Source organism: Octopus sinensis, linkage group LG11 (genome assembly GCF_006345805.1).
Source record: "Octopus sinensis linkage group LG11, ASM634580v1, whole genome shotgun sequence".
Classification (NCBI taxonomy): domain Eukaryota; kingdom Metazoa; phylum Mollusca; class Cephalopoda; order Octopoda; family Octopodidae; genus Octopus; species Octopus sinensis.
Genome location: NC_043007.1, coordinates 40,276,699 through 40,302,241, shown reverse-complemented (window position 1 = coordinate 40,302,241; position 25,543 = coordinate 40,276,699). Strand labels below are relative to the sequence as shown.

Below are 25,543 nucleotides of genomic sequence, written 5' to 3'. Positions count from 1 at the left end.
GCATGGGCAACTATTGATCTTCTGCAAACAACCTTGCCTGGAATTGTACCTCAGAGTGGAACTTTCTGGGCACAATCCCATGGTCATTTGTGACCAAAGAGGATCTTAACCATTTCTATGTCTAGATAACTACACACACACACACACATATATGTATATATACATATAGATGTGTGCGTATATGTGTGTGTGTGTGTGTGTGTGAGCGCACGCGCGTGTATATATAATATAATCATAAAACTGTTTATATCACCATTTAGTTATAAGTATAACAGAAGCTGTCAGTTGTAGTCAATCTTACATATACAGTTGTTGAAGGACTGCTTCCCTACACTCTTTCCTCTCCTCTTTCTTTCCTCCTACTTCTGTCTTATGTTCTTTTTTTTTCCCCCTTCAATATTGTTTTCTTTCTTAAATATCAAACATACATGTGTGTGTGTGTGTGTGAGAGAGAGAGAGAGAGAGAGAGAGAGCACAAGAGAGTGTTAGGTATTCCCCCCTCCTTTCTTCCCTCCCTGTCCCACCGCTATGACTACTGTCACCAAATATCCCATCCCCCCCACTTCAGCAACTAGAATACTTACTTCGGTGACACTGGAGGTACATTAAAGAGGGTGGAGGAGCCGTCAGTCATCCAATCGAAAGGTCTGTTTTGCTTTTGTTTTTTTTTGTTTGTTTTCTTTTTGTGCCTTTTAAATAAAGTAAACCCACTTCCCTTCCCCTCCCTCCATAGGTTGGGCTCTGCCCCTCCCACTGAACCTCTTCGTCTTCCTCCCACCTCTGCCCTTCACGAATGGCTCTGTTGGTGGTGTTGTTACTTCAGTCAGGTCCTGGTGCCGTACTTGTAAAGTTTGACTCTTGTGCCAGTGGATAGATAGGCTGGCTGCATTCTAGGCGCACTAACCAGGCAGACATTCATTTCCACCGCGAGCAGAGTCTGACCCCTTCCCAACCTACCATCTTCCTGAATGAGTGTTTGTTTTTTGTTTTTTTCGGGGAACTGCCTGCATGTGAACGTATATACACAGTGCATGTATATACATGCAGGCTGGCCATGAGCCCCTTTTGAGGACACAATCAACAGGTAGGTGAAAGAAAAATAACAACTCCTATTCAAATAGTTTTTAATATTTCTTGTTTCATGATTTTGTTAATTTTCGTTTGGCCAGTGTGAAAAGCAGATTTGGTAAAGGTGCTAAACCACATACATACCAGCAACATTTGTACCCATTTATGTATTGTTACTACTACTACTACTACTATTACTACTACTGTAGGGAGCTGGTAGAATTGTTGGCACCCTGGGCAAAATGCTTAGCAGTGTTTCACCTGTCATTTATGTTCTCAGTTGAAATTCTATCATGTCAATTTTGCCTCTCATCTTTGTGAAGTTGATAAAATAAGTACCAGTTAAACATTGGGGATCGATGTAATTTGAAACCATTGTTATGATGATTATTATTATTATTAAGATGGTGAGCCGGCAGAATTGTTAGCGCGCCAGGCAAAATGCTTCGCAGCATTTTGTCTGTCTGCATGTTCTGAGTTCAAATTCTGCTGCAGTTGACTTTGCTTTCATCCTTTCAAGGTTGATGAAATAAGTACCAGTTGAGTACTGGGGTCGATGTGATTGACTAGCCCCATCCCCCAAAATTTCAGGCCTTGTGCCTATAATAGAAAGGATTATTATTATTATTATTATTAAGGCAGCAAGCAAGCAGAATCATTAATATGCAGGGCAAAATGATTAGCAGCATTTTATCTGTCTGCACGTTCTAAGTTCAAATTCTGCTGAGGTTAACTTTGCCTCTCATCCTTTCAGGGTCGATGAAATAAGTACCAGTTACACACTGGGGTTGATGTAATTCACTTACCCCATCTCCCCATATTTCAGGCCTTGTGTCTATAGTAGAAAGGATTATATGGAACCCGGTGTGGTCACTTCCTGTCAAGCCATCCAACCCATGCTGGCATGTAAAGTGCACATTAAATGTTGATGATGATAATGGTGCGATATGAGGGAGACATGGCTACTGTTTCTAGCAGTTTGAGCTATAACATAGAGACTTTTTTTGATCACTCCAATAAGTATCAGTAATACTTTTGGGTGTTGATTCAGTCAATTACACACCCTTCCCTCACCATCATCTTCCCCTCTTTAGTTCCCTATCAATGTTATAAATTGTTAACCTTCCTTATTTTGTATTACCCTCACATTGTCACGTAATCTAATTAAGATAATTTTCACATTTTTTTTTACATTCCTTTTTGTTTTACTTTTTCCCTCATTCTTCATTAAGTTTCCTTCTTTCGTCTCTCTCTCTCTTCCATTTCAATTAATTTTTCTGTTTTTATTGTTTTCTGTTTTTTTCATGCTATATATCTTCAAATTTTTAATGAAAGAAAAAGCTTCATGCCTCTGCTTGACTGTCTGTGTGCCTCTTGTACTCACACGTGTTTCATATATATATATGTGTGTGTGTGTGTATATGTATATATATGTATGTATATATATGTACATACACACATACATACACACACACATATATGACTGCCTGTATGTATGTATGTTTGAATATATGGATATCTTTTATCTTATACCTGTTTTAATCATTAGATTGTGGCCATGCTGGGGCATCACCTGGAAGAATTTTACTCAAATTATTCGACCCCAGTACTTTTTTATTTTATTAAGCCTTATCCTTATTCTGTCAGTCTCTTACACTGAACTGTTAAGTTATGAGGATGTAAACACACCAACATTGGTTGTGTGTAAGTGCTGGGGGACAGACACAAACACACACATAGATGCATGTACACACACACACACACACAAACACACGCATGCACGCATGATGGGCTTCTTTCAGTTCCCATCTACCAAATCCACTCACAAGTCTTTGGTCAGCCCAGGGCTATAGTAGAAGATACTTGCCCAAGGTGTCGCATTGTGGGACTGAAACCAGAACCAATGTGGTTAGGAAGCAGAGGAGGAAGTAAACAGGCATAGTTGAATTTATCCAAAAATGCTATCTAACTTGAAATTACTATTATTGATCTAGTAATTAAATATTAATTAAAATGTCTTAAGGCATTTCTTCTTGTTCTTAAGGCTCTGAGTTAAGATCCCGCTAAGATTAACTCTGCCTTCCATCTATCTGGAATTGATAAAATAAAGTACCAGTGATTTATTAACTAATCTCCCTATCCCAAAGTTACTGGCCTGGTGCCTAAACCAGAAACTTTATTAATTATTATTATTATTATTATTATTATTATTATTATATTATTATTATTATGCTTAGCAACATTTCATCCGTCCTTACAATCTGAGTTCAAATTTTGCTGAGGTCTACTTTGCCTTTCATCCTTTCAAGTTTGATAAATTAAATACCAGTGAAATACTGGGGTTGATGTAATCCACTAGTCCCCTCCTCTCAAACTTCAGGCCTTGTGGTTATAGGAGAAAAGATTATTATTACTTATTATTATTATTGTTGTTGTGAAGGTGACCAGCTTATAGAACTATTAGCATTCTGGACACAATGCTTAGGGGCATTTCAAATTCCATTGAGTTGAACTTTACCATTTCATCCTTTCAGAGTCAATAACATAAGTACCAATTGAGCACTGGGATTGATGTAACTGACTTGCACCTTCCCTCAAAGTTTCAGGCCTTTTGCTTATAGTAGAAAGGATTAGTGTTATTAATTCATTGCACAGCATGAATATAAAATACTGTTTTTTTTTTGTTGCTTTTCCTTCTTCATGTTAACTGTCATGCCTCAATAAAATGTCTTTGAAAGTAGCTTTTAAAAAATAAGAACTATCCCAAGGCGGTTAGCTTCTTGGAGCATTTACATGTCTGTCTTACTGTCCAACTGTCCCAGATGGTTTGGTAGTTTTCTGGGCAATCAAACCTGATGCTCTGATGATAACTGGTACAGTTAATACTTTTGTTGCTGGATATCCCCACCATTTTTGATATCTCTATTTTTAAATCAGTCTATTTTGAGCTCTTTGCTATGTCTTTGTCTAAAGAAATTACTATGTCGATTATGGGGCATTCTCTTTTTCTGTGCCATGTATAATCCTTTCCGACTTTGGCACAAAACCAAAAATTTTGAAGGGAGGAAGAAGTCGATTACATCAACCCCAGGGCTCAACTGGCACTTATTCTATCAATCCCCAAAAGGATGAAAGCCAAGTCAACCTCAGCAGCATTTCAACTCAGAATGTAAAGAGCTGAAAGAAATATCACCAAGCAGTTTGACGAATATGGTAACAATTCTGCAAGCTCACTGCCTAATATGCTGTATATAAAAGATATCTGATCTGTGGCATTCAATTTTTCTGATGTCAGAATCACATAGAATTTTGGTTTACCAAGTTCATTTAGATCCTTTATTGGTACATCATTGTACTAATAAAAGCTCTAAATGTTACAGCATGTTTAAACAGTTCTCCCTCGTTCTTTGCAAAGACGTGATTTACTGATCTTTGTGTTCCATTCACATGATCAGAAATGTTAATACATCCTCTCTCTCTCTCTCTCTCTCTTCTGTTTCATGTGTAAATTAAATGGCTGACGTCTCTGTCTGAAGTGATGTATCCATATATTTCACAAAGAGACCAGTGAAAATTGAGTTTAGCCTTGTTGCATTGTTGCTTGTATTCTTTCTGAGCTAACATTCTGCAGCTTGCTGCAATATGGCCAGTATTTTCCATCTGGTGATTACATCGGTGGCATTGACTATTGAAGTGGTGGAATAAATATCCTTGCTTGTGAACATAGGGTTTAAAGTTGAATTAACATTCTGAGCTTCATCTCAAGTAGTCACCAACAAATTCTGTTTCTTTCTTAAAGTCTCCTCTCTCAAGCTATCTTTGTGATGAATCAGGATTTTTCACATTTTGGTGTCTCCATGGAACTGTCCATGTAACTGCATTTCTTTCTTCTGCTTCCTTTCTTTCACATTTTACCCTTCTTTGATAGCCTCTCTTTTCTTTGAGTTCAGTATAACTAAATCCTAGTAATGTTACAGTATATTTAATTAGTTCTTCTTTACCCTTTGCAAGGTAGTGGCTTACCGATCTTTGTGATCCATTCACATGATCAGAAATGTTAATACATCCACATTCTATAATCTTATGTTTCATGTGTAAATGATTGACCTTTGCCATCAAATGTAGTACTCCATGCGGAGTTAGTTTTACTCATTTTACTAATCTATTTCAACTTTCATCTAATTCATTATTCTAGCACTATAATGCAGGACGGTAACTATTCATTTGTTGATTGCATTTATCAAATTCCTTGAATTAAGTTAGAACTTCAGTATAAGTTTTTAGCTTTTCAAACATGTTATTTTCACTTTTCTTTCATTTCCTTATGCATAATATCAACAAGTTCCTGTTTGCCCAGATACTTGTATTCATTGTTATCAGGTTCTAAAAATCCGTTTGTTCGGTAAGTTTATTCTATTTGAATTGACCCTCTTCTCTCTCTTCATGGCTAAAATCACACATTTTGATATACCAGATTCCATTCCAATCTCCCTGTATCTTTACACCACTATGTGTGGTGGCTATTTAAGCAGTGCATTCAAGGATGATTAATGGGTTAGGTGGGTGCTGATGAAGGGGCAAACTTCCCCCCGAAATATGGCATATGTGCCCATTACCCGTTCTTCATCTTCGATCTCATATACGAAACACTGTAGCAAAAATCAATGCTGGCTATAATTTCTATAGAATATCTATAGGAATAACCTTAACAAACTAACATATCTGCTGTATTAACAATTCTTCAAACTCTGCAAGCATCTTGGCTTCGTCCATGAAAAATAGGTGATTGATAGAGGATACATGTCACCCTACCTTGTAGTCCATGTTGACTTTTCTATGTTAATGATTGGTAATTTTTTTTTTATAATAAATCACAAAAGAGAAAGAGTTACTCTAGAAGATATCTCTTTTCATATCTACACTTCTCAGTGATTTTGCACATAACATGAAATTTGTTTTCTAGTCAGTCCTACAAACACTGAGAATTCTGATGAGGTTTATTGCTATCCCAGAGATTCTAAGAGACTCTACAATCCAAGAACAAAGCCCCATATTGTATCAGACCTACACTATGCACAGATTATTAGTCTGTCATTACTTGCAATTCTTTATTACCATTTTATCAATTATCAGATAGTCTTTGATGCCTTTTGAGTCTTCCTTACATTCCTTCTTTTCAACAGCTCATAATTTGTTCTGCAATAATTGAGTGTATGTCTTCTTTATGTTTTGAAAAAAATGTCTGTTAGTAACTTTCATAACAGATAGGTGTTTGATCTTGTTTGGATCTTTCATTACCAAAGTTGTTCATCCCTCAGTCATCCACTCTACTACACTTCCTTGTATTACAGATGGTTCATGATTTAGCAACATTTCTTCTGGCTCTTTACATTTTAAGTTCAAGTGTCACTGAGGTTGACTTTGCCTTTTATCTTTTCAGGGTTGATAAAATAAGTACCAACTGAGCACTGAGTCAATGTAATCGACTTATCCCCTTCCACGAAATTGCAGGCCTTGTACCAAAATTTGAAACCATTTTTTTTTTTTTTTTTTGTAGTGGTGGTGGTAAAATATCAGATAAATTTATTTTGTAGTGTTCAGTTACTTCTCTATTATATTCAGAATTGAAATATCCTCTCCTTTAGCTTCTAGTTTTCCTTCCTCTTTCTATCAGTAATATATCGTCAGTGATTTAATGAACTTTCCTCCATCCTACCAAAATATAAATTATCACTGTGTTTGAAATTCCTATTCTAATTGTTAGTCACTTTTGTGGCATGTAAAAGAATTCTTCATCATCATAATCATTCAACATCCATTCTCTCAGCTGGCATGGATGGGATGGTTTGACAGGAGCGAGCAAGCTAGTGGGCTGCACCAGGCACCAGTCGTCTGTTTTGGCATGATTTCTATGGCTGGATGCCCTTCCTAATGCCAACCACTTTACAGAGTGTACTAGGTGCTTGTAAATGGCATCAGTACATGTACTTTTTACATGGCACAGGCATGGATGCATTTTACATGAAGCTGGCACAGGTGCTTTTATGTGGTGCTAGCTTGGGTCCTTACATGGTGCCAGCACGGGCACTTGTTACGTGGTGCCGGCACAAGTGACTTCTGCATGGCACCAGTAATAATTGTTAGTATTTAGTGAGAAATGTAATTTTTAAAAATATACAGTATAGTATATTCTAACCCCCTCTCTCAAAACTTGCAGGCCATTGTACCCATACTAGAAACAAATTCTACCAAAGTCATCTTTGCCTTTCATCTTTTCAAAGTTGATAAAATAAGTACCTGCTGAGCACTGGCGGTGATGTAATCTACTAACACCTTCCTCCTAAAATTGCTGGCCTTGTGCCAAAATCAACAAACATTACTATAAATACTGCTGTAAATACTATTGTATCATCCAGTATTGGTATCATTTCATTATGTTGTAATATAAAGGTGGGATGGTTGAATTGACAAAGTAGCTGAAGAATATGTAGTTTTAATTATTGTTGACAACTTTTTGTGAAGATGCATAGCTCAGTAGTTAGAGCAATTTGACTGACAATCAAAGGGTAGTGAGTTCGATTCACAGACCAAGGTGTGTGTTGTGTTCTTGAGCAAGACACTTTATTTCACATTGCTTCAATTCACTCAGCTGTAGAAATGAGTTGCAACAATGTCACTGGTGCCAAGCTGTATCGGCTTTTGCCTTTCCCTAGGATAAAATCGGTGGTGTGAAGTGGGGAGGCTGGTATGCATGAGGAACTGCTGGTCTTCCGTAAACAACCTTGCCCAGACTTGTGCTTCAGAGGCTAACTTTCTAGGTGTAATCCCATGGTCATTCATGTCTGAAGGGGGTCCTTACATTCTAGGATCAGTTCCCAATTTTACTGTCCATTGTTCTGAGACCAATAAAATAAAGTAGCAGTCAAGTGGCTGTGTGGTAAGAAACTTGCTTCCCAACCGCTTTGTTTCAAGTTCAGTCCCACTGCTTGGCACCTTGGGCAAATGTCTTCTACTATAGCCTTGGGTCAACCAAATCCTTGTGAGCAGATTTGTTAGACGGAAACTGAAACAAGCCTGTTGTGTGTGTGTGTGTGGTGTGTGTGTATATATATATATATATATATATATATATATATATATATTATGTGTGCGTGTTTTTGTGTCTGTTTGTCCCATCACCATTGCTTGACAACCGATGTTGGTGTGTTTATGTCCTCATAACTTAGCAGTTCAGCCAAAGAGACTGATAGAATAAGTACTCAATTTACAAAGAATAAGTCCTGGGGTCAATTTCTTTGACTAAAACCCTTTAAGACGGCGCTCCAGTACGACCACAGCCAAATGACTGAAACATATAAAAAAAATTTTTTTTAAAGTATTTTGCCCGGTGCATTAACAATTCAGCCAACTTACCACCTAAAGCCATTTTATTAATATTATTGCAATGGATTGACTGAAGCATTTGTGTGCTGGATAAAAATCCTGTACCACATTTTTTTCCATCTCTCTGTGCATTCTGAGTTCAAACCCTGTCATCTTTCCTTTCCTTCTTCTGGGGGTCAATAAATTACCATTTAAGTACAGGGGTTAATATAATTATTAGATCACTTTACTTCAAGTTGTAGCTTTACACCGTTGAAATTGTTGGGTGTCTATATATGTATATATATATATATATATATAATGCATATATGTGGCTGTGGTGAGAAGTTTACTTCACAACCACATGATCTTAGGTTCCATCCCACATCATGGCATCTTGAGCAAGTGTCTTTTACTATAGCCTTGTGAGTGGATTTAGGAGACAGAAACTGAAAGCGGTCCATCGTATATATATTTATATGGGATATGACACTTTGGTCTAAAACAGTTTGGTCTAAACCACTTTGGTCTAAACCTCTTTAGTTGATGACACTTTGGTCTAAAAGCATTTTCATCTAAAGACAGAAAGGATTATTAGAGTAAAGTGTTTTAGATGAAAAGTCCTCGATCCATATATATATATGTAAACACACTCACACACACACACACACACACACACACACACACACACACACACACATGATGGGCTCATTTCAGTTTGAATCCTGTCATGGTTAACTTTACCTATCATCCCCCACAACGTTGATCATATCAAGTACCAGTCAAGTACTGTGGTCAGTTATATAGAATAACACACCTTTTTTTTCTTCAGAAAGGTGTGTTATTGGTCCTCTTTGGTGAAGCCCACATTAACTTTGATGGGTCTCTCTTCAAAAAATGTAATTGAAAATAGAGAGGCCGATCTTGTCTTCCAGCTAACTTGTTGAAAGGTGGGTGATTAGTGGCTATCATAGTCTGAGTGAAAGGGCCTACACTGAGCATGCTCTTTTAAACAGGAGGAGGACTCAACGGGGAAGGTACTTGCCGAAGTGGTCATGGTGACCATGCTAAATGTGGGGTTTCCATGGGTAACATTTTCCATTGTTTGTTACCTTATTGATTTTCTTATAAATCTGTGAACACACTCCAAACCTCTTAGTGGTTTTCTGCTTCTTTTGTAGTTTTTACATCAGTCCTTGTGGCAAATAAAAAGACAGTGATTAGTATTATTATTATTAATAATATTATTGTTGTTAGTAGTAGTAGTAGTAGTATCATTAATCAGTTGCTATTTGTATAGCCAGGTTTGATAAGATAAACATCAGTTAAATAGTTGTGCTCTTCCCGCCACTACACCAGGCAACATTTTCTCATTGCTAAGGAGATAGATATCTTTGTTCTGGGGTTTGTATGTGTGTGTGTGTATGTGTTTCTAAGGCTATGTCTGTGTATGGGGGGGGGCCTCTGTTCATGCATACTTGTATATGTTTGTGTGTGTGTGTGCGTGCGCGCGTGTACATGCATGTCTGCTTGTCTTTGTTAGTTTGCAAAAGTGTCTATGTGACTACTGTCAGTGTTTCAATCAGTTCTGCAGGTTAAGATCTATATGACATTATAGACCGGATGTTAGGGGAGCAGGTGAAAGACAGTGTGTGTGTGGGTTAGAGGTGGGGTTTGAAAACATGATCTAGGTTGGTGGTGTCATAGTTACTTACTTCTCCCGCTCTCTTCCCCTCCCTCCTCTCCCTCCCTGCCGCACCTCTATGGTATTGTGTCTGTGCTCCCCCCCCCTGTTATTTTTATGAAGAAATGTGTGTGTGCCTGTATGTATATATAAGCATGTGTGTATGTAGTTGTGTGTGTGTGTATATATATATATATAGAGAGAGAGAGAGAGAGAGCTAAATAAATGTAGATAGATATTTAAAAAAATAAGTATATAGGTAATTTATAAATCTGATGAGTCATACCAGGACTTATTATCTATTCCTAGAATTAAATATATACATAAAATCCTTTCTACTATAGGCACTGGGCCTGAAATTTTAGGGAAGGAGTATTATCAATTACATCGACTCCAGTATGTAACTGGTACTTATTTCATCGACCTTGAAAGAGTGAATGGTAACGTTGACCTCAGCAGAATTTGAACTCGGAATGGATGGATGAAATGCTATTTAGCATTTTGTCCCGCCAGGTAATGATTCTTCTAGTTCATTGCCCTACTTAGTATATATATATATATAATGCATGGTTGTACTAAGTTCCTGCAGTGAGGTGGTGTGAATTCACTGGCATCTTCAGTTCTTAATGAACCAGAAGATAAGTACAGAGTGTCATATTGATTGATAAATCAGTGACAAAAGAACAGGAGTTATATAATCGTGTTCATTACTTAACAGCTGTTTCGGACATAAATAACTGTGGCTCACAGGTAAGTGTTAGTGTGGCATCTTACAGCTTCATCTGAGCCTTCATTTATAAGCTTATGAATGTGGATACATAACTGCTGTTCTTTTGTAATTAATGTGTGTGTTTGTGTGTATAAATGAAATTTTATGGCTGTGTGGAAAAGGAGCATGCTTCCCAATCATGTTCTCTTAAGTGCAGTCACACTGCACAGCATCTTGAACAAGCATCTTCTACTATGGCCCTGGGCAGACCACAGCCTTGTGAGTGAATTTGTCAGAAGAAAACTGAAAGAAGCTCGCTATATATATCTGTGTGCATGTACATGTGTGTTTGTGTGTACTTTTGTTTTGACAAATGAACATCACCATCAGATAAGAAATATTACTTTGCTTGGGAACAGGTGAGGGTTGGTTACAGTAAGGGCATCTGACCATAGAATATCTGCTTTGACCATTTGACCTATGGAAGCATGAAAAAGTGGGCAATAAACAATGATGACATATGTTTGTACATATATATTAATTTCTGTGTGTGTGTCTGTGTGTGTGTGTGTGTGTGTGTGTGTGTGTGTGTGGTTGTGTGTGTGTGTGTGCGTACACACATAAAAAGCACCATTTGAACGTTGGGCCTCATGGAGGTGATAAGTGACTTTGATGATATGCCATGCTTGAGAAGATTCATCGAGCCAAGTGAAATTGTAGTTGTGGCTGATGCCGGTGTCACGTAACTGGCACCTGTGCTGGTGGCACATAAAAAGCACCCTTCAAATGTTGGGCCTCACAGAGGTGATAAGTGACTGAGACCTTTGGAGATATGCTGTGCTTGAGAAGAATCATCAAGCCAAGTGAAATTGTAGTTGTTGCCAATGTCATGTTACCGGCATCCATGCCAGTGGCACATTAAAAGCACCCATTACACTCTTGGAGTGGTTGGTGTTGGGAAAGGCATCCAGCCGTAGAAACCATGCAAAATCAGATTGGAATCTGGTGCAGCTTATCAGTTTCAGTCAAACCATCTAACCCATGCCAGCATGGAAAGTAGATGCTAAATGATGATGGTGATGATGATGATGTACATATATACATATATATCTTGTTTCAGTCATTTGACTGTGGCACTGTCTTGAAGGGTTTTAGTTGAACAAATCAACCCCAGTACTTTTTTGTTTTAGTCTAGTTCTTATTCTGTTGGTCTCTTTTGCTGAATCGCGAACCGTCAAGTGATGGTGGGAGACTAACACATACACTAAGACACACATATATAGATATGTACATACATATATATATATATATGATGAGCTTCTTTCAGTTTCTGCCTACTAACTCCACTCATAAGTCTTTGGTTGACCCAAGGCTATAGTAGAAGACATTTGCTCAAGGTACTACGCCGTGGGACTGTACCTGGAGGGAGAAGACACACATGGCAAATTTTAAAATCTCTCTGTAGATGGAGAAAATGATGAAGAGCCTTATTCAGTTTTTGAACCTTATAGTGTTCTCATGAGAGGTGTCTATATCACTTGGTGGAGACGCAATGGCCCAGTGGTTAGGGCAGCGGACTCGCGGTTGTAGGATCGCGGTTTCGATTCCCAGACCGGGCGTTGTGAGTGTTTATTGAGCGAAAATACCTAAAGCTCCACGAGGCTCTGGCAGGGATGGTGGTGATCCCTGCTGTACTCTTTCACCACAACTTTATCTCGCCCTATCTTCCTGTTTCTGTTGTACCTGTATTTCAAAGGGCCGGCCTTGTCACTCTCTGTGTCACGCTGAATATCCCCGAAAACTACGTTAAGGGTAGACGTGTCTGTGGAGTGCTCAGCCACTTACACGTTAATTTCACAAGCAGTCTGTTCCGTTGATCGGATCAACCGGAACCCTCATCGTCGTAACCGACGGAGTGCTTCCATCCATCCATATCACTTGACCTGCTCCAGAGAAACAAGTGGCCAGACTGCTTATATACACAACAAATCCAGTAGTTTCAGAGAACTGGAGCTACTAATTTGCATGAGTGTGTGTGGATGTATGCTTGCATTCATACGTACATGCAAATATGCATAAATATATACCTGAATATACACATCTTTGTTTGTGTGTATGTGTGTGTGTGTGTGTGTAAATATACATATGAGGGGAGGCTGTAAAGTTCCTGGCTTTAAGGGTATCACGAAAGGCCTGACTGGAAACCTAACCTTCTGAGTTCTTTTACAGGGCTTACAGAAACTGCAGGACTGCTGCTATAAGTGTGTGAATCTGAGAGGGTAACCATATGGAATAAAATCATAATCCTCCATTATTTTTTTTACCCAAAGCCAGAAACTTCCAGCACCCCCTTGTATATATGTATGCATGTATTCACACAAATTGTGCTCAATGCACTGTGTATAGTGAATGGCAAATGAACAGAGAATGCATAGGGGTCTAAACTTCCTTTATTTAACCTCTCCAGTGATGGTGGCACAGGTGTATGTATTCAGTACCTTTTGTAAAGTGGTTGATGGTAGGAAGGGCATTCAGCTATAGAGATTGTGGTGACATATTTAGCTTAATATTTAGCTTCAGACTAAGGAAGCAGCAGGTCTCAATCGGAGATGACTCAGCCCAAGATGACCCAGCAAACCCATGTCAGTTTGGAAAGCGGATGTGAAAATCATGATGGTAATGACCATGATGATATTGTGTGTGTGTTGTGCAAGTGAGATGGTATTGGGGACGGGATGGATAGAGTATTGCTGGTAGGGCAAGTTTGGGAGACTGTTTCAGAAAAGTAGGGTGAGGCAAGATGAATGAAGAAAAGGAAAGGATTGGAGAAGGAGAAGGTGAAGTAGAAGAGACAGAGAAGGAGAGAAGAGAAACAGAAGTGGTGTTGTTAACTGCGTGTTTGTATTCACCAATAATTAAGCTGGACTGTGTGCTTTAAACTCGATTGGTTGTAATAAATCTAGTGATAGTATTTATGTATATTATCATTGACATGTTTGTGTATTTGTGTATATGTATGCATATTTGTGTATATCTATGTGTGAGAATATATATATGGACATGTATGTTGTGTATGTGTGTAGGTATATGTATACACAATGTGCTAGAATAATGAAACTCTATGGAGGCATAATTTGATACTGAAGCCATTAGTTTTTATACACACATATATACACACATTCTGCGTATATTACTAGCCCTTGTGCTAATTCAGAAACATACATTGTATTAAATATACAGTCCATAATATACTTTGGAACACGCGAGGAACAGGTTCCAAGAGAGGGGAATCTGCAACTAGCGAATTTTGTGGAATCACAAAATATGTACCTGACGTGGATTTTTAAATGTTTTTAAATGTTCCTAATACTGTGATTTGTATACTTATCTGAAGAAAACAGTTTTCTATAATGATGTAAGATACCCATTAATCAATTAAAAAAATTGTTAGAAACAGCTATAATGAATTGATACCTTTCCATTGTTTATTTTACTTTTTGTATATGTAATATACATGTATATTTATGTGTGTGTGTGTGTGTGTGTCTGTACCTTTTATCTTTTACTTGTTTCAGTCATTAGACTGGCCATGCTGGGGCACCTTCTTGAAGAATTTTAGTTGAATGAATCAACCCAGAACTTATTTTTATAAGCCTGTAACTTAATGTGTTGGTCTCTTTTGCCAAACTGGCAAGTTACAAGGACGTAAACACACCAACACCAGACACCAGTTGTCTAGCAGTGTAGGGGTGTAACAAACACAGATACAAAGACACATAGACAGACAACAGGTTTCTTTCAGTTTCCATCTACCAAATCTACTTACAACACTTTGGTTGACCTAAGGCTATAGTAAAAGAAACTTGCCCAGGGTGCAATGCAGTGGGATTAAACCTGGAACCATGTGGTTGGTAGGCAAACTTATTTCTTTACTGCCCACCAGGGGCTACACACAGATGGGACAAACAAGGACAGACAAACGGATTAAGTTGATTATATCAACCCCAGTGTGTAACTGGTACTTATTTAATCGACTCTGAAAGGATGAAAGGCAAAGTCGACCTCGGCAGAATTTGAACTCAGAACATAGCAGCAGATGAAATAGCGCTATGCATTTCGTCCGGTGTGCTAATGTTTCTGCAAGCTCACCTAGACAAACTTCTTACCACACAGCTACACCTGCACCTGTATGTATATGTATGTATTTTTGTGAGAGTGTTTGTACATGTGTATAAATATATAGACAGATATAGATACACACACACACACACACACACACACACACAGAGGAGATAGGTAATTATTATGATTCCAAGTGAGTTCACATTTGGAGCTGTTGTCCTTTTAGATGTTTCTGAGGGCCACAAGTTTTTTGTCTATGCTTCCTTTTTAGTATTTCTTCTATGGTTGGATTTCCTTGTTATTACCAATATGTGTATGTGTGTGCATATTTATACAACCATTTATATATGTATATGCATGTAATTTTGGTACATTGCCTACTTGTATTTTTGATACACTACCTAAAATAGACATGTATCTTATCCTGTTGAAAGTATATCTCTCATTTCAGTGTCGCTTAGCAAAATGCTTCTTGTAACTCTTCGTTGCCTTAGGATACCTAATTGTTTATTAAATGTGTTAGATTACCAGAAAATGTTGCCCACAAGAGTCTGGTGTCCAGTTCAGTAAAGATTTATTTCTACTTCTAGTTTCTCTGAGCAGTACATATAATTCTACATTTTCTTTACTCTTTACTCTCTTTTACTTGTTTCAGTCATTTGACAGTGGCCATGCTGGAGCACTGCCTTTAGTTGAGCAAATCAACCCCAGGACTTATTCTTTGTAAGCCTAGTACTTATTCTATCGGTCTCTTTTGCCGAACCACTAAGTTACGGGGACGTAAACACACCAGCATTGGTTGTCAAGCGATGTTGGGGGGACAAACACAGACACAGAAACACACACACACACATATTTACACGACGTCTACGAAATCTACTCACAAGGCTTTGGTCGGCCTGAGGCTATAGTAGAAGACTACCAAAGACAGACTGCCAAATTTGAGAATTGGTACCAGAGAGAGAGAGAGATTGACATCTTCCCAAAGGGAGAGTTAACTCTCATCAGCTTGAATCTCCCAAGAAATTGCAGTTCTTTGATTACACCTGAACACATTTGGTGCTATTTACCAAAGTAAAAATAGATGTTGCAATTAATGTTTGATGCATATAGCTGATTGTTTGACTGAGCACATGGTACCTGGCTGTATGTCCTTCCATCCTGTCCATCCCCACCTATCTATTAGAGACAGAGTGGTGTTTTGTAGACGTAATTTTAGAACCTGTTGTGACCTATCTGGATTTGAACCTGAACCCTTGCCTATTTAGTTCAGTTTAAAAGTCTCTGGGGGCGAGTGGGGATGAATGGGGGGAGTGAACTGGTCTTTATCGACTTCTTGAGAATTTTAAATGAGTCAAGACGGTGATGAGAAACAGATACAAGATAATTAGCTGGTAGAGTGGTGATGGTGGCAGTGGTGGTAGCAGTGTTGTTGTTGTTGGTGGTGGTGGTGGCAGGGGCGGTGGTAGTGAAGGTGGTGGTGATGGCAGTGGTGATGGCAGCTGCTGCTGCTGCTGTGGTGGTAGTGGTGGTGGTGGTGGGGAATCGATGGGATATGGATTAGAAGAAGAGGGAGTGAAATAGAAATTGCAATAGATAAGATAAATGAAGAAAGATTTGTGTTAGTTTATTTACTCGAAATTAAAAAAAACAAGGTGGGTGGGGGAAGGAAAGATCTAAAACGAACAAAACTTCAGAAGCAAAAGGTAAAAAAAAAAAAAAGAAAAATGTAAATCTCCACCACCTTCAACTCCCATCCCACCCCCTGCTCCTTCGGTGATGTGATAAGTGTCACAAACAACAGCTTGATAATGTTCCCTGGGAATCAATATTGTTCTGATATCCTGTACATTTGAGGGACACTGACCGACTATCTAGTTGGATTGATTTAAACACCTATAATCAATTGTTTAAATGCTGTTTATCACACACACACACATGCATACACTCTTTTTTCTTTCTCTCTCTTTTCTTTCTTTCTCTCTCTTTTCTTTCTTTCTCTCTCTTTTCTTTCTTTCTCTCTCTTTTCTTTCTTTCTCTCTCTCTCTTTGCTTATATCTATATATTTCCTCTCTCTAATCTACCAATACTTGGCTCAATATCTTTAACTCTCTTAGTCTCTCTCTACTATGTGTCTGTCTGTCTATTTATCAGTGTATGTATGTGTGTTTCTATCTGTATGTATATGTGTTATATATATATATATATATATATATATATATATATATATATATATATATATATATAAAGCACCATCCGTCCGTGGCCGTTTGCCAGCTCCGTCTGGGACCTGTGTGGGTGGCACGTAAAAAGCACCCACTACACTCACGGAGTGGTTGGCGTTAGGAAGGGCATCCAGCCATAGAAACACTGCCAGATCAGACTGGGCCTGATGTAGCCTTCTGGCTTCACAGAACCGTCCAACCCATGCTAGCATGGAAAGCGGACGCTAAATGATGATGATGATGATGATGATGATGATATGAGGGTTGTTGCTGAAATGTTCCTGGCTTTGGTTAAAAGAAAATACAGTTGATTAGGATTTTATCCAACATATTTCCATCTCAAACTCACATATTTATTCCACCAGTCTTTCAGCTTTTCTAAGCCTTGTAAAATAACTCTGAATGTTGGGCTTCCAGGCATTTCATGATATCCTTAAAGCCAGGAATTTTTGGCACCCCTTCATGTGTGTGTTTGTGTGTGTGTGTGTGGTAAAAATGGGAGAGATAATGGTGAGTGATCTTGGAGTTGCTGATTCCTTGATGGGCCCTAGATGGCCATCCCCAGTTGAGACTTCTCATTTCATTGCTTTTGTATATTGCTGTTTTCTATACCTATTTTTGTATGTTAAAAATTTTTTTTTTCATACTCTAGTTTAAGTAAACCCTCATAGGTTTTGTAATTTGTCCTTGCAATTTTCCATCATCAGTTGCCCTTGTGGCAAATGAAATGTATCTGACACTAGAGATAGGTGAGAGGAGCAAGACTGCTCCATTCATGAGACAAGTCTTTTCACAGATCATCATCTTGAAGCTGCAATCTTGGATAAAAGAAAGAAAGAGACTGGGCACCTTGCACTTAGAGTGTTACCAGGTACTCACAGCCCTCCAGTCAGATAATGGGATTGGTGGATGTTCCACTCTTACAATATCCAGAGGATTAGTGGCTGGAAAGTGCTTTGACATTCTTGGAGAGACTTAGAGAATCACTGAAAATGAAGTGGCACCTCTGTTCAGGAGGACTTTCTAGTTGGGTGACTACCATGAATAATTTCCAGAAGTCTTTGGCTTGGCAATGCTACCAAGTAACACTACTAGTTCAAGATAAATTCTACAGGCTCAGATGAGCTGTCTGATGGGCTTGTCTGAGATGCACTCATTGGATGTCCAAGTATTGTTGACTTGTGGAGTTAGATTGAACAGCTGCTGCTGTGTGTGAAATGGATCTATCAGCTGAGTTCATAGTGATAATTGCCCCACTGCCTTTCTTAATCAGGCAGGTCAGACAGTTTTATTTTGTCTTGTGGTGATTGCAAAAGAGGTTGTCTAATGGATAAAGCTGAAAGGTATGAAGACAGAGACTTTCCTTTATGACAGATCCCTCGTTGACTTTTACAAATTTCATTTGGAAAGTGAAGGTGGAAAAGTTGGTTCTGTTCTTGAGTGAATTAATCGAAAGGTGGGTGGAAATTGAAAGAATGGCAAGAGTGGATAGAATGTTGAATGAAACACCCATCTTTCCAGAGGGGAATTATTTAAACCCCAATTAATTCCTCTCAGCACATGGCTATGATGCTCTCCAACTACTGCTCATGATCGGAAATGCACCTATTGTTGGCCACCAAGGGACATGCTCAACTGGTTACAGTCAAACAACTGACAAGCAAATCTGTGGTATTGAGCAGAACGGTTGCTGTAGCCCATCTTTTATACCAAGACAAAACTTATACATGATAACACTTCCGATCAGTTAAGATCAGAAGCCATGAAAGCCAGTGCCTGGTAATGCATATAATAATAATAATAATACCAACACTACTACTACTACTACTACTACTACTACTACTACTACTACTACTACTACTACTACTATTATTATTATTATTATCTTTTTGTTTTTTATAGAGTTCAGAAAGAGGTGAATCATCACAAGTGTTGGCAGATATTGCAGAACTCCAAAATAAAAACAAAGTAAGTTTCCTTTTATTCTTCTTCTCATAAATTTCATACCTTTTTTTTCCTTCGTTTTCTATCAAAATTTTTTTTTCAAATTTAATGCTTTGATTAAATTTCATTAGATATCTGATACATCATTAAGAAAAGTTTTTGAGTCTAAATCCTGCTAAGCTTGATTCTAATCTCAACTCTATCCAGCAGAAGGCTCATGTTGGCAAAAAAATGTAAATGTTAAATTTCTAGCCAGCCACAGCAACTTGGTTTCACATATCAGCTGATGCAAGTTCTTGGCAATGTTAATGGAGAAGTTGATTGAAATAACAGATGTTATAACTGGCTGTGCAAGAAGCAAATAGATGATTTGACCTAGGGGTTTTATTGCTACATACCAGACTTGTTTGTCCCCATCAAGGCAGCTGTCAGCTGTGACTGGCAGCAAACTGGGACTATTCCCAGTTGTATGAGCCAAGAAGTTAACGAGTTTTAGGGAGACTTAAACATACTATAATATACTATGAAGTATATTAAATGCTTTGTATGTCAATATTGTATTAATGGGTTGCACAGGAGCAAGAATTTCTGAAATATGACACATACATGCATTACTCATTCTTCATCTTTGATCTCACTGTTGTTTACATTAGGCGTACTCAGATATGAAATGTCATAACAAATCAATGCTAGCTATAATTTCTATAGAAAATATGTTGAGACAACCTTAACAAGTGAACCAAGAAGTGGTGAGGTTACCAAGACAGGAACAGAAAAGAATATATATGATACTTTTAGGTGTAGGAGTGTCTGTGTTGTAAGTAGCTTGCTTACGAATCACTTGGTTCCAGGTTCAGTCCCACTGCATGGCACCTTGGGCAAGCATCTTCTCCTATAGCCTCGGACCGACTAAAGCCTTGTTAGTGGATTTGGTAGACGGAAACTGAAAGAAGCCCATCGTAGATATGTATATATATACGTATGCGTGTATATGTTTGTGTGTCTGTGTTTGTCCCTCCCAACATCACTTGACAACCGATGCTGGTGTGTTTACGTTCCCATAACTTAGCGGTTTGGCAAGAGAGACCGATATTTCAGGCTTTGTGACTTTAGTAGAAAGGATTATTATTATTATTATTATTATTGTTTGGATGTGTAATGTCAGTGTGCATATAAGACAGAGTGCAAGCACCCTGAGGGAAAAGTTAGACATAAGAAGCATCAGATGTGGTGTACAAGAGAGACAACTGCATTGGTATGGTCATGTATTGCATATTGATGAGGACAGCTGTGTGAAGAAGTGTCACACCCTAGCAGTAGAGGAAACCTGTGGAAGAGGTAGACACAGGAAGACATTGGATGAGGTGGTAAAGCATGACCTTTGAACAGTGGGACTCACAGAGGCAATGACAAGTGACCGAGACCTTTGGAGATATGCTGTGATTGAGAAGATCCAGCAAGTCATGAGATCATAGCCATGGCTGATGCCAGTGTCTCATAACTAGCCCATTTAAAAGTACTCTTCAATTGTTAGGCAATATGCTGTGCTTGAGAAGACCTGTTGAGTCAAGTGAAATCATAGTGGTGGCCGATGCCAGTTTTGCCTGACTGCTACCCATTCCAGAGGAATCTAAAAAGCATCCTCTACACTCTCAGAGTGGCTGGTGTCAGGAAGGGCAATTGTAGAAACCAATTGTAGAAACCTTGTTAGATGTTTTGAAGGTGGTGAGCTGGCAGAGACATTAGCACGCTGGGTGAAATGCTTAGCGGTATTTCATCTGCCGCTATGTTCTGAGTTCAAATTCCACCGAGGTCGACTTTGCCTTTCATCTTTCGGGGTCGATTAAATAAGTACCAGTTATGCTCTGGGGTTGATATAATAGACTTAATCCGTTTGTCTGTCCTTGTTTGTCCCCTTTGTGTGTACCCCTTGTGGGCAGTAAAGAAATAAGAAATCTTGTTAGATGATGACGATGATGATTATTGTTGTTGTTGTTGTAGCTATTGCTGCTGCAGTTGCAGTGAGCTTCCAGAATCGTTACCACACCAAGCAAAATGCTTAGTGACATTTCATTTGTCTGTGTTCAAATTCTGCCAGGTCAACTTTGCCTTTGATCCTTTCAGAGTTCATAAAATATGTATCAGTCGATCACTCGGGTTGTTGTAATTGATTTATTCCATCCTTTGGAATTATTGACCTTCTGCCAAAATTTGAAATCATTATTATCATTAACAAAATTTACTGCTTATTGGAATTTATATCAAGAGAAATTGAATGTTTTTCAAAATTATTTTCAGGAGCTTGAGAAACAGTTCCATACTGAGAAAGAACGGCATCATGATGAAGTGTCTGCCCTCCAAAATATGTACTACCAGAAGATCACCGACCTTAAAAAAACATATCAAGAAAAATTGGACAGTCAACAGACATCAGGTGCGCCATTCCTGTTCATCTGTCTTTTTTTATTTGGTAGAATTAGCGTGGATTTTTTTCCTTTGATAGAATGGGTTGAGCAATAGACAAAATGCTTTGTGATATTTTGTTATGTTGTTTTACATTCAGAATTCTGTGTTCAAACCCCACTGAAATTAATTTTGTCTTGCATAATTCTGAGATTGATAAACTAAGTATCATCATCAACATGATCATCATCATCATTTTAGCATAGGTAATGAATCAGCTGAATCATTAAAGTATCTGTATGGAATGTCCTGTGGTATTTATCTTGATTTTTATGAGGTACTGAGTTCAAATCCTGCTGAAGTCACCTTTTCCTTTCATCCTTCCAGGGGTTGATAAATATAGTACCGATTTAAGGCATTATGATTGACAGAATAATTGGCAGACCATTGGACAAAATGCCTTGTGTCATTCCTCCTGGTCTATACATCCTGTTGTCCAAATCCTGTTGTCACTTATTTGTGTAGCAGATGTAATCCATTGCTTGGTTTAATATGACCATCTGCTTTCCAGATACCTGTAACAAAGTCCAGTTTATTGCAAGCAGCTGGGGCATCTTTGAGGCCTTAAAAGGGTCATAGACATCACCTTTTCCTCTTTGCTAAATGATTAAAAATAAGTTTATCCTTGTTAGCATGGGTTTGTAGTTATAAGCACAATCCTCTTTACTAACTAATAAAGTAAAATGGTTTATCCTTGTTAGTATAGATCTGCAATGTGCTTTATCACTGCAGACCCATGCTGTGACACCCAATATCCTGAAATCTAATCTCACTACTACTCTTCAAATTATTTACGTGTCCATCTCTTCCATGGCTACTACCTCCATCATTCCAAATTACAAACACTTTTGTTATCACAGTCATCCCCTACTTCCCGGGATATTACATGCCACCCATGTCATTAGACATTAATTATTTGACATTTTGGATAATTTTCTTTTAATCAGGTAATGAAACAAAAGAAGCTGTGGAAAGTGCGGAGGAAAAAACGTTAAAGGTAAAGACAATGGTTTTATTTTGATGTTAGGGTACTGAAAATTTACAGCAAAAGAGAATATGAATGGTAATAAAAATTCTGTTAAAAAGTCCTCTCTTTCTCTTTATATATATATATATATATGTTAGCAAAACACCCCCGTCCACTGGACTGTGCTGAGTTGTTAAACATTTAAACCAAATTTTCTCAAAACAACTTGTCCTACCATCCCATAGGTCTCCCCTGTGAGAAACACTGATTTAACCTAAATTTGGGACGCCAGCAAAAGAAGAAATAAAGATAGACTTTTTTTCTATTCCAAGAAAGACGATTTTACAAATGCATGTTCCCACAGCTTTATCGATTGCATTCTCACCTGGAATCGATTTTTGTAATTTTTTTCAAGACTTATACACGCTCTGATACCATTGGTATCTACATATCAAATTTGAGTGCAATCGGATGGAGGATGCCCGAGATCCTAGACAGACAGACAGAACGGATTTTATATAATAGATATATACATGCACACACATGTACACGCACACATGCACACACACGCACGCACACACACACACACACACACACATATATCTTGTGAATTACTTGCTCTTAAGTTAACATGCAAGTGGCTGAACATTCTACAGACATATGTGTCCTTAGCATAATTCCATCAGTATGAATCAGTTTCTGACAAGGCTTCATCTTTTGAATGACTGGTACTCTGCACCTGAAGATCTTCTAAACAGTTTTTGACTACTCATCTATATCTATCTGTCTAAACACACACACACACACACACATAATGTGTGTATTTATGTCTGTGCATGTGTGTAAACTTCCATAGTATAGAATCGGCTCAGTTATTTTGCTTTCAGTTTCATTTTTGACTTTTTGAATATTATTTCATTTAAATTTAATTTAAAATGATAAATATTTTCCTTTGAAAATTAGTTTTCATTTGATCATATTGTATAGGGACCAAGAAATTTTATAATTTGGTATCGTGTTTCCTGCTATTACCCATGGTGGTAAAAGTATACCTACAAAGTTATCTGTCCCATGAAAGGTAACACTCTACTTTGTATGATTCAGATTTAGGAAGCTTATATGCTAAATAGAGCATGTATTATTCTGTACATTTTGCTGTTAGTCAAACACTGCGATATAGAAACTCACTAGTATGCCCCACAGCCATTAAAGCCAGTTCAAACATTTTATTGAATGAAGTTAGCTTCTGGTATTTCCTAAGTTAATTTTATACCTTTTACTATGCCTTACAAGTTTTTCTTTAACTTCTTTAACTTCTACTTTTTTTCTTATTTATGCTTGTTTCCAGAAACAATTAGAACATTCCGAAGATGAAATCAACAGACTGAATAGCTATATAAGTTCCATGGAAGATAAACTTAATCTCCTAGAAACAGCAGCTAGTAAGTTTTTATGACCATCCTTTTGTTTATCCTAACCTCCTTGTCCTTCTCTGCCTCCTCTTTTTCAGATAGATTCCTTACAGAAATATATATACCAGAGACTACATTATATAAAATGTAGTCCCTTATATTTAAAAGTATGATTTTTTTAAGATGGTAGGTTGTGATCTGAGGGAGATGTAGCTGTTATTTCATGTAGGATGAATTGCTTGTGTAAAGGCTCTTTTATTGTCTGTGCTCATCAGTGTTGTAATTCTTGAGACTGTGTATATGTATATCTCAGATTACATAAGCCAGTGTGCTTTCCTTTAGTATGATTTGTGAAAAATTTTACTGTTATTCCTACCAAGATTGAAAACTGCTTAGAAGCTCTCATATTCACTGTTTTGTAGACTGGCTCCTACACCACCTACATCTTATCATTGGTAATTTTTTGTCTTTGAACTGGTTCCTCTATTTTCCTAATTTAACCATTGTCACCATCATTGTGGCTGCTGCAACTGTCAGTCACCAACACCATTACTATTGTCACTAGTAACACAACTTCAGCCATCATAATCATTGATCAATCCGTTAGATTCCAAATCTCCTTCAAATCACACCTTGTAAAACATAGTCTAAGTTACACTATGTCAAAATGGATAGCCGTGGTTTGCATGCTTTTTGACTACAGGTCTGCTGGATTAAGAATGATTTGTTAAACAACCACACTAATATAATTATCTTTTTAATGTCCATTCTCCTATGCTCGTAAGGTTTGTGTGCATCAACCACACAGCATATTGCCAATTCTTCTGAATCTGTGTCATTTTCTGTGAGGCTCAGCATCCTCAGATCCAACTTTACCATTTCTTCTTATGTCTTCTTTGGTCTACTTAGTCATAATTACAATACCATATAAGTACAGTAATTTATTTTTTCAATAAAAATGTTGCATCACATATTCCGTATTTCCTTAGACACATTGGTTGATCCATACTTTCTATGTGCAGCTCCCTTTCTCTCAGCTCAAATATATGTGTTCCTATCTAGAAACAAAGATGCTACCAGAACATAATGGCAGGCAAAATGCTTAGCAGCATTTTGCCTGCTGCTACGTTCAGAGTTCAAATTCTGCTGAGGTCGACTTTGCCTTTCATCCTTTCGGGGTTGATAAATTGAGTACCAGTTGAGTAGTAGGGTTGATATAATCTACTTAATCCCTCACCCAAAATTTCAGGCCTTGTGCCTATAGCAGAAAGGATTATTAAAATCACCAAAAAAAAAAAAGTGGTGAGCTGGCAGAATCATTACTGCACTGGGCAAAATGCTTTGTGATATTTCCTCCAGCTTTACTTTCTGAGTTCGAATACCACTGAGGTCAACTTTGCCTTTTGTCCCTTCAGGGTCAGTAAAATTAGTACCAGTTGAGTACTGGGTTCAATGTGATCAACTTGCTTCTCCCAGCAAAATTACTGGCCTGGTGTCAAAATTTGAAACAATTATTAAAATAATGGAAACCAATAATATTCCTTGCTGGTACCTGATCAAAGATAAATATCTTCGTTTATTGGTCGT

General features: G+C 37.9%; 1 protein-coding gene across 6 annotated transcripts in view; it reads left to right on the top strand.

Annotated features, from left to right (window-relative positions):
- The window catches only part of LOC115217202 (thyroid receptor-interacting protein 11), a 220,694-nt gene that overhangs the window by 109,529 nt on the left and 85,622 nt on the right, over nucleotides 1–25,543 (top strand). For 5 of the 6 annotated variants that reach the window (XM_036507380.1, XM_029786837.2, XM_036507381.1 and 2 more), the window contains 4 exons: nucleotides 19,073–19,138; nucleotides 21,413–21,548; nucleotides 22,525–22,574; nucleotides 23,893–23,986. In XM_036507380.1, the coding sequence (XP_036363273.1) occupies nucleotides 19,073–19,138; nucleotides 21,413–21,548; nucleotides 22,525–22,574; nucleotides 23,893–23,986 (346 nt within the window). Of the gene's footprint in view, nucleotides 1–816; nucleotides 1,085–19,072; nucleotides 19,139–21,412; nucleotides 21,549–22,524; nucleotides 22,575–23,892; nucleotides 23,987–25,543 lie in introns of those variants that run through there. The other variant, XM_036507383.1, reaches the window with a different exon arrangement.